The sequence below is a fragment of the Heloderma suspectum genome, chromosome 5 (assembly GCF_057233095.1).
Source record: "Heloderma suspectum isolate Gila_16-S chromosome 5, 16-S_ref, whole genome shotgun sequence".
In the NCBI taxonomy this organism is placed as follows: Eukaryota; Metazoa; Chordata; class Lepidosauria; order Squamata; family Helodermatidae; genus Heloderma; species Heloderma suspectum.
In genome coordinates, this window is record NC_139462.1 from 98,204,195 (window position 1) to 98,213,540 (window position 9,346).

The 9,346-nt window shown below is 44.6% G+C and overlaps 1 protein-coding gene across 1 annotated transcript in view; it reads left to right on the forward strand.

The window, feature by feature from the left end:
* ATP10D (ATPase phospholipid transporting 10D (putative)) overlaps nucleotides 1-8,032 on the forward strand; it is a 90,499-nt gene extending 82,467 nt beyond the window's left edge. Inside the window, exons 19-22 of the mRNA XM_084856852.1 lie at nucleotides 209-289; nucleotides 560-664; nucleotides 4,408-4,595; nucleotides 7,286-8,032. Of these exons, the coding sequence (XP_084712978.1) occupies nucleotides 209-289; nucleotides 560-664; nucleotides 4,408-4,595; nucleotides 7,286-7,412 (501 nt within the window). The 3' untranslated portion in view covers nucleotides 7,413-8,032. The remainder of the gene's footprint in view (nucleotides 1-208; nucleotides 290-559; nucleotides 665-4,407; nucleotides 4,596-7,285) is intronic.
* Nucleotides 8,033-9,346: the final 1,314 nt, after the last annotated feature.

Consider the following 9,346-nt stretch of genomic DNA (forward strand, 5'->3'; position numbering starts at 1 on the left):
CTTGGCATGCAGCAGATCAGCTCACTCAGATTCCCACTGAGGACGGAGATCCGGGTCTTGGATGGTGATGCTGTCCATGCCTGCCAAGTGTCACTTTGGAAAGCTCACTAGGGGGAGATACAGGCATCTGGACATACAGATAATTGAAAATTACTAGGATCTGTAATGCCCAAAGCTAAGCTGTATTTCTCCTGTGTTTCCTTTTCAGCCCTATGTGAGATCAGCCTTTGCATGGAACTTAGCGGATGCTCTTTATCAAAGTTTGGTGTGCTTTTTTATCCCTTACTTCGTAAGTATTAGGACTTTCCCCCCTTTGCCACTGTCTCTGTTCATTTACCTTTGTTTTAAAAACAAGGTGAAGCCGGTTTTCTCTATTTATTTGTATAATGTTTAAACTCCCTCCATATTCACAAGAATAATCATTAAAATTTTGTATGTGAAAAACGAACTTGTAGTCTTACAGTGCTATGTATTATTACTGCAGCCTGCTTTATGGACTTTATTGGGAATGTAGGCCCAGAAAACATAAATAATTCTTTAAATAACTATTCCTTTGCAGACCTTCCATAACTCTGACATTGACATCTACTCCTTTGGGAATCCTATGAACACTGCCATATTCTTTATAATAACATTACATCTCGTCATTGAAAGTAAATCTGTGGTGAGTAAATTATTTATTATTTTTAGGCTGAATTCACAAATTGTTCTTAAACAGGGCTGAGTCAGCATTTATGACCTCACAGGCCATGTTCACACAGAATGGTAAGCCAGGATTCCCCAGCATCTTGGCTTACCGTGAACAAGCTGCGTGCTGGTGCATGCCCCCCAAATGCCCCAATCTCAAACACCTCTCCTAAGTCTTAGTTACTGGCAAGAAGAGTTTTAAACTAAAATATGCTGGTATTTTGGTCCTGCCCAGTTTGTCCCACCCACAACTGTTATGTGGGCCAGGAGAGCTTCTCCAAAATGAAATTTGGCCCCTGGGCTGAAAGAGGTTCTGCGCCCCTGAGCTAAACACACCACACAGTATTCCTGACTTACCAAACTGAGGATGCTATTCTCTTAAAAGCCAGATTATTCCTGGTTTTCAAATCTTGGCTTGTTTGAGAGCAGCAATCTGAGATCCCTGCTTTGGATGACTTCCATTAGCAAGACAACCCTAACAGGAGCTTAAGCCTGGATTCCATTTGAATGGGGCCATAGTCCCATGGTAGATTTGAACTGTATCCTCATGTAGTGAGTGATGGTATTTATAGCACCAGAGCAAAAAGTCTTCAGTAACTGATACAGTCAATACCAGTTCTACCTATGCGAGAGCACGGCATTTGCCTTGTGAAATGGACATAATAAAATCACCCTATAGTAATTTCATCTTGTCCCAAACTGTGAGAATCTCGTCTAAGGGACCCATTTTAACAAAAACGTATTCCTCCCCTAATATCAGTAAATGATATATCAGTAAACTGTCTCCCCACCCCCCTCATTCCTAGGATCAAAACGTCAACACATTTTTTTGTGGGTGGATGAGTCAGTAGGTTGTATCCAATGTTAGACCTACCTAGAACAGACCTATTGGAATGAATGGGACTTGTTGGACTAATATTGAATACAAGCCTCTGGATACAACCCAGTATTTTTAGGACGGAAGTTGCAAACAATACATTGGGGTTATTCTGGGTCTGTGGTGAAAGAGGAGAAAGCAGCTGACTGTCACTTCAGCCTTTGGATGGAGTAAGAAGAGAGAAGCCTTCTTGCAAAGGCCTTGCACAGGCCCTTCCTGTGCCTCCATTTAAGCAAGTCCATCCAGAACCCCACAGGACAGCCAGTGGCAGCAGTGAAGCACCTCCCTTGCAATTGGGGGAAAGCACCCTGCAAAGGGTTTCCATGCCTCCTGGGCTTCAAACCTTTGCTTCTGCTGCCAAAACTCCTCAGGCCAGCCTGCAGCAGCTGCAAAGCACTTTCTCTGCATTTGCGCTCTCTGTTAGCCAGTCCAAACGAGCAGCAGATCTCCTCTCCTGGGATTAGCCTGGTTGCATGACAGATGGGGAAAACAAAAGGCTACAAAGATACTTTCCTCCCTCTTCCTCCCCCCTCCCCGTGCTTCTTTATGTTGGAAGAGGCACAATGAATCGGAAGCAAACCAAACTCCTCCAGGGAGATCAAGCTCAACCAGACTTGCTGTAACAAGTGAAATCCCTAGTGTCAAGGAAGGTCAAGGGAATGTTACCTGGGTCAAACAAAGGAGCAAGTCACTCCTAATCATGGTTTCCACACCAAAAGCCTTGGAGCATCTCTACATCTGCAGTTTATCACACATTCATGATCAGCCACTCACAGAAGTTTGCAGGTCCATTACACGACATCATAATCCTCCAGTGATTTCCCGCTATTTCCCCCTGCCTATCCCATGTTGTCCCCAAATGGAAAAAAATGCAGTATTTTTTCAGCTTGCGCAAGAGGAGTGCCATGGCTTGCCTGTGTACTTCTCCCGTAGTGTGAAAATCCCACTTTGTTTCAGGTTGTTCGCAGTCATGGTGATGATGGCAGTGGTGTCGGGGTGGTGGGTGTACTGGTATACTGACCTGCAAGCTTGCCGCCATGTCATGACTAAATGCAATACACTGACTTTTGCTCCTGACTTCGGCTGCTTACTCCACAACACAGAATGGCTGGCATGCTGGCATGTCAGCATTCCAGCAGTTTGCTGGGAAACCAGTCCCTGCGGGGGTGGGGTTTGGGCAGTTCAGTGGAAGTTGCTGTCCACCCACATTGCATGTCAATCACAACAAAACCACTAGTAATCTGCAAGGGAAAGGAAAGGGGCAGGAACCAGGGAGGGCATTTTGCGATGCCCCCAATGAGTGTAATGGCTTTTCGCAGAAAAGTAGCCACCCCGTAAAAAGGTAAGGAACAGACTATAACGAGATAGAAACAATTGTGTAAAGTTGGGCTGTTCGCATCCTTCCTACCACAGGATAGGGTTGGAAATGGCTTACCTTTAACAAAGTGTCAGGGATCTTCTCCTCCTCCTCTTTAAAAAGCCTTGTGGCAGCTCTCACCAATCACAGTGCTTTTGGCTTCCTTCCTGCCACATTTCCAGGTTCAGAATGATCACCGCATCTGGACCAGGAAACACAGCAGGCACAAAATCAAGAGCATTATGATGGCTAGGAGCAACTGTGAGGCTAATGAATAAATCAATTAATAAAAATCTCACCACCACCACCTCATCCAAAATTAAGCCCAGCCCAGCCCACACTGGGGCAAGGAGGAAGTTGCAAAAATTGCATGCACACATACTGCCTCAGCTACTTTGTCTTTTTTTTTTAAAACTAAGGTAAGCCAACCCACCTCCTGAAAATTTTGGGAAGATTTCGCTTGCCTGCCCCCTTCCCGAATCTTTGGGGGCATCCTCCCACCCAGCGAATGGCTGAAAAATGGTTTGGCTGAAAATATCAGGCCCCCCTCTGGTCCAAACCCCATGGCTACAGTATATCTAAATTCAGTTTTTCAAAGGTTGCATTTCCTCCATTTTGTCAGAACTCAGGGTATCCTCAGGAACAGAGTTGGCACAGACTGGAGGTGAGGAGAGCACTTTATTTCTACCTGTCCAAGACGGAAGGCTCTCATAGGTCGGATGCTTTGTCTCCTTCAATAGCACTCCTTGGGCGAGGAGCTGTTTACACCAGCTTGCTTTCCCTAAGGTTGCAAGACTCCATTATTCTGGCCTACAAGACCATGGGAAAGGATCCACCCCAGGGTGTCATCGTACATTTACTGAGGGGAGTGACAGCTTCCAGTGTTCAGGGAGTGCTCTGCACAAGATGAGATCTGTTGGGCAGCAACATGTTCACTCAGAACCTTAAGGAGTGTGTGCTTGCTGTAGCCGACGAGGCATTTGGTAAATGGGTGTTTCAAAAGACTCTGGTGTGAGGGACTTTGTCCTACCAGTTGTCCACCCTCTGTCTGATTGCCACTCTTCTCTCTCTCAAGGGATATGGGCTGGTCCCCTGCCTCTCTGGGAGACACAAGATAGGCCCATGCACTGCACCTTTACTGGATCAGGAGGGATTTCCCCTTCCAGCCTTTGTTCACGTGATTTAGCCCAGGCAAACCGTATCTACTTGCAGAAGCAAAGGGGTAGTGACACTAAGCTTCACTATGGTGGGAGTTTAGAGACAATGATTCCTCAGTGTACAGGTGCACTCGATGAGCTTTTAAGCAACTGCCAAGCAGCACTTATCCCTTAAGAGGGTTGAGAAGCCTGGAGGCAGTACTCGTTGGGAATGAGGGGGGGGGGTGCGTCTGTCTGAGCCCATAACTCTGCCTTTCAGTTCTTCAGAAATGGAAGCAGATTCAATCTCATTCTGTTTGTTCTTCTGTTGTTGTTTTAATTTATTTCAGAACTGGATATACGTGTCTGTTATAGCTGCTAGCATCATACTGTTCTTCAGCATTATAGGGGCTTTTGGAGCTACCTGTGTCCTCTGCAATCCACCAGCCAATCCATACTGGATTATGCAGAGACAGCTGACCAATCCAATGTTTTATCTGGTTTGCATCATCACAACCGTCGTGGCTCTCCTTCCGAGGTATTTTACTGCTTTAGAACCAAGCATAGCAGGGTAGATAGAAATTCATTTTTGTGTGACTGCTCAAGCAGCATTTTACACATTATGAAACAACAAGCCTGGGTTTGTCACAATGACAACAGGGAATGTCAACAGGGAACTGCAGCCACAGCTAATTCTGGTCCTCTGCTGAATGTGCCTGTATAATAGATGTCTTTTCAAATGCCCACTTGTTACATTCACACTTTGCATTCCTAGTTGTTCACTTGTTTAAAAAAAGCCTTTAGAAATATTTAAGATATTTTAACTCAGAAACATTGTAAGAAAGAGTTATCCCAGTCAAAGTCAAACAAGACTTCATTCTTCATGTTAGATCTAGCTCTCACTGAGTGGTGGTGGGGAATCTTCATGACAATGGAATGAGAAGCGTGTTGGAGTATTATCCGGATTTTTATGGAATCAGCTTTGGTCCGTCAGGGACATACGAAACAAGAAAAGCTGAGTGTACTGCACCTGTAGAATCTGGTTTTCACAAGTCACACAGTGCTTGAAAGGACCATACTGGGTTGGGGGTGAGAGTAAAACTGAATGTCATCAACCAGGCAGGGGTTGCTCAACCAATTACAGAAGCATGTTTCCCAGCCCATGGAGAGGAGAATACGGGAAAATGGGTGTGGGTGTGGGAATGCTCACTTCTTCATGAAGAAGCAAAAAAAACCCATTATCCAGTACAGCATCTGAGGCCTCTCTCTGAGAGCAGCCCACCACCCCAATTTTGTCCCATTCCAGCAAACTGTCATGGAGTTATTGTTCCCTCCTTTTCCCCAGTGTGCACATTGTTGCCTGAAGAAGCCAAAATCCCTGATTCTCCAGTGCAGCATCTGAAGGCTTCCCCTGAAAGCAGCACCCCCCCTTTCATCCCATTCCAGTAAACAATCATGGAACTATGATTTCCATACCCCCTTTCTCCTTCTCTGGGCACTTTCTTCCTGCACACAATGACAGGCTCCTGTGAGCGCGAGACCTCGCCAGATCACTACTACGATAAAGCTCTTATCAGTACACAATATCAGAGAAGTGATTTAACACAACATTGGAGAAGCAAAGTAACACAAACATCAGAGAAGTGCATAATCACTGAGGCTAATTATGCCCACTGGTGAAAAGGAAGTGCAGGGTGATTCTAAAGGCTTGAAAGAGTGCTCTAGGCCTTTGATGTGTTGGAAAGACAGGCAAGTTGCTCTAGTTACCTAGGTTACCAAGGACATGGCCAGGTGAAAGGCACACCCCTAGCAACACCCCAATCATACCAAATTTAAAGTGGAGGGATGGGCACACAGCAGCTGAATTGCAAGGGGGGTGAATTAAAGAAAAACTACAGAATAAAAGTACTCTGCAAAAATGCAGCTTCCCCACAGGTAAATTCTGGGGTGGCTGCAGAGTGGCCATGACATCATATGTCCCTAACAACTTTAAGCCACAGCAGCACTGGAGAAAAACCTCCCATGTAGACGGGCCCCTGGTTAATCTTTCACCTATATCACTTCAGGCTGCAGGTGGGGACTCACATAATTGAAGACTCTTACACACCAAGAAAAATCCCTCCACATAGAAAGCACTGTACAGGTCTTTTAAAGCTGACTATTGAGCTTGGGACAGATTTTTCAGGAGGAGATTTTACCCCTTGCGTAAGACCTCAAAATCCAAGGTTTCTATGCCAGAGCTAGGCTGGTAGGAGTTACTGGCATTGTTGGGATTTTATCCTGCTGGTTTTATGTTACATTATATTTCTATCCAGTGGCGTAGTGGTAAATTTTGACGTGCAGGCTTTCGTCGTGACAGTCCCCATAGCCAAGCCCCCAAGGAGAGCCCAAAGATTCAGGCAGCCCCTTGCTCCATATCAACAAAGCAATTGTAGCAGTTTTCATCTCCACCAGGAGCAGGTCTTTGGTAAAGCTAATGTGTCTTAACTGCCCATTCATGACCAAGACACCCCCAAATACTCTTCAGTTACAACAGGGAACAATATATTGTTGCTGGGGAAACTAGGTTTGCCCTAGCTACTGTGAGAATTGCAGCTAAGCTCAGAGGGAACATGGAATTCTGAGGTGTGTGTGTGTGATGTACAACGTACGACGTCAGTGTTCCTGCTAATCAAAAAGCGCTGCACGAGCCCTGGCTCCAATACTCCACTCACTGTTTATATCTCACCATTCCTCCAAGGAACTTGGAACAGCGTTTTATCCTCATAACAAGCTTGTAGAGTAAATAGGGAGAGAGACTGACTTGCCAAAGGCCACTCAAAGAACATTATAGCTTGCCAGGATTTGACCACTGGCTTTCCCATGTCTAAGGCCAACACACCCTAGCCAGGATCTCAAAATGTTATCATCCTGAACTTTTTCAGACAGAGTGTGGTAAGAATATAAATAAATTCTTGCCTATCTCCATAATCCCCAAACCATTATCTTCATTGTTTTTGCCTGATACAGAACTAGCATTTGTTGGCAATAAGTAGTTTTGTGTTGTGACCTACATCCTGTTTCTCAGTGGTGGAGGTAAGGGGGAGGGAGAGAAAGAGCTTTATGGCCGCCTGCGTAGTGAGAGCCTATTCTTTCCTCATTCACCATAGTATTCACAAAAGGCCACTTGCCCAAAACATATTTAATCCATGCCAACACAGCTTATTTGCCTTTCCCCTTACATTGTAGGTATATGTTCAGGGTGATCCAATCCACCATATTTCCAAGTCCTCTGATGCAAGCCAAGCAACTTGAAGGAACGGCCCTTAAAGGAAGGAAGCGTCTGCTGCGCAGTTCAAGAATAGTCCCAGTGTGAGGGGAAGAGTTGATCGCCAGGGGACAAATGGGAATTCTGCATCTGCCAGTCCTGATGCCAGTATACCCCAGCCCATTTCAGAAGAGTTTTGGAGACAGCCTGAGCAGGGGTCCTTTTCAAATCTGAATTAGTTTATGTACGCCTCCTTCTGGGATGTTGCATTTGAGATGTTAATGAAGCCTGGCCAGGCAGGGAGGCTTTGCAGCATACCGAACTTTGAAAGAATGTTAATTCTTTCTACTATTGTTATAATGTAAAGTTCTGGGACCGTAAAGTTCACAGCAGCTCTCTTTAACAAGGTCACAGCAGGTCCGTCTGCAAACAGCTGTGCAAAACATTTAGCTTCATCACTTTTATCATAAGCAGTGCTTGCAATTCTTGATGAAGCAAGATTCGTACACAAACTATGGCATATTTGGAGACATTTCTCTGGAGAATAAACCAGCAGAGGATGTGGGGCAGACAGATTTCTACACACGTACAGCATTTTGTATATATTTATGATGATTATGTGAATGTAAGAAACACTGCCAATGCTTTTATTTCTTTATGTAAGAAATAGTATTAAATGTGTTCTTTTACAAATAGATGTTTATATTATAACATCTGCTGAGTTATACTACCCGCTGTGGAGTGGCCCCTCCTCTCTGTTTCTGTAAAAAGATGTGTTTTGAGACAGACCTATCGGTACCTGCTTGAAAGGAGGCTCCATCAATACCAATGTAAAGGTGTTTAAGACTGGGGTCTTGGCGTAGGGCTCAACTAGGCATACAGCTAAACTGGGAATATTCTGAATTAGTTTACATATGCCTCCTTTTGTGTCAGGGATTGCCTCATGCCTTCAGTAATCAAAAACATTTCTAAAGAAGATTACTGGTCATTTCCTCTTCAGGCCCTCCTGCATCATATCTTGTATCTTATGAGGAAGGTACTCTTCTAGTCCACACACCAGCCACTCCACAATCCCATTCAATGTCCATCCTTATTTATACCTCAGAGTTTTGCTTTTTCGTAGTCAGCTGTGATTGCCATCATCTGCAGTCCTTTAGAATTAAAATATGGTTTTCCTCCAGATGACTTTCAGGGGGCAAATGAGGACTAATTCCTAAAAGGGTTACTAGCTCACGTTGTCACAGCTCAGTAGTCATCTCTGTTCAGTATGCAGCTGTGGTTCCAGGTTGTTGTGCTCTAATTTTGTGGCACTGTGGCCAATTCAAATATGCTGTTTCTGATATGGTACGGTCCTCTTACATGACTGAATATACCACCTCACAAGTAATGCAGAGATCCAAAAACATCTGACAGGATGGAATTTTATAGAGCAAACTTTAGTGAAGTTATTCTAGTCACCAATGTTATTCTCTAGCCCAGTAACCTATAGGCCAGGACCCACTTTGCTTGTTATATTACTTATACAGAACACACCTCTGTAGAGGAATTAATGAGAAACCCTGGTTAAGATTGTTGTTTGTAAGGATTGCACACAAGTATTCACTGGACAATCACAAGCGAGAGGTTCAGCCCATCCACCCCCACACTGGAAGAAAGTGTGAGTGGGTTTGGGGGGCAACACAGGCTAACCCCACCCACTGATATGCAGAAACACTTCCCCGACATCCATATGTTCGAACAGAATGGAAAAGGGCCTTCCACGGGTACTGATGCACAAACGTAGAGCTCTTACACACAAAGAAGGACTTTGGGCACATCAAGTCTCCTTGTATCAGAGCTAAGTGCACATGTAGCTGTGCCTTTTGCATGCCATCTGAACACCTGGACAAATGGAAAAGGGGTTGTTGCTGATGTTGCCGTCTTACAATGAGTAGAGACATTTCTGGAGTCAAGGCTGATCAACAAAGAGAACATTGAAAATGTCATCACAGTGAACAAATACAATGCATCAACCCAGAACATTAAACATTTAAGCTGTACTT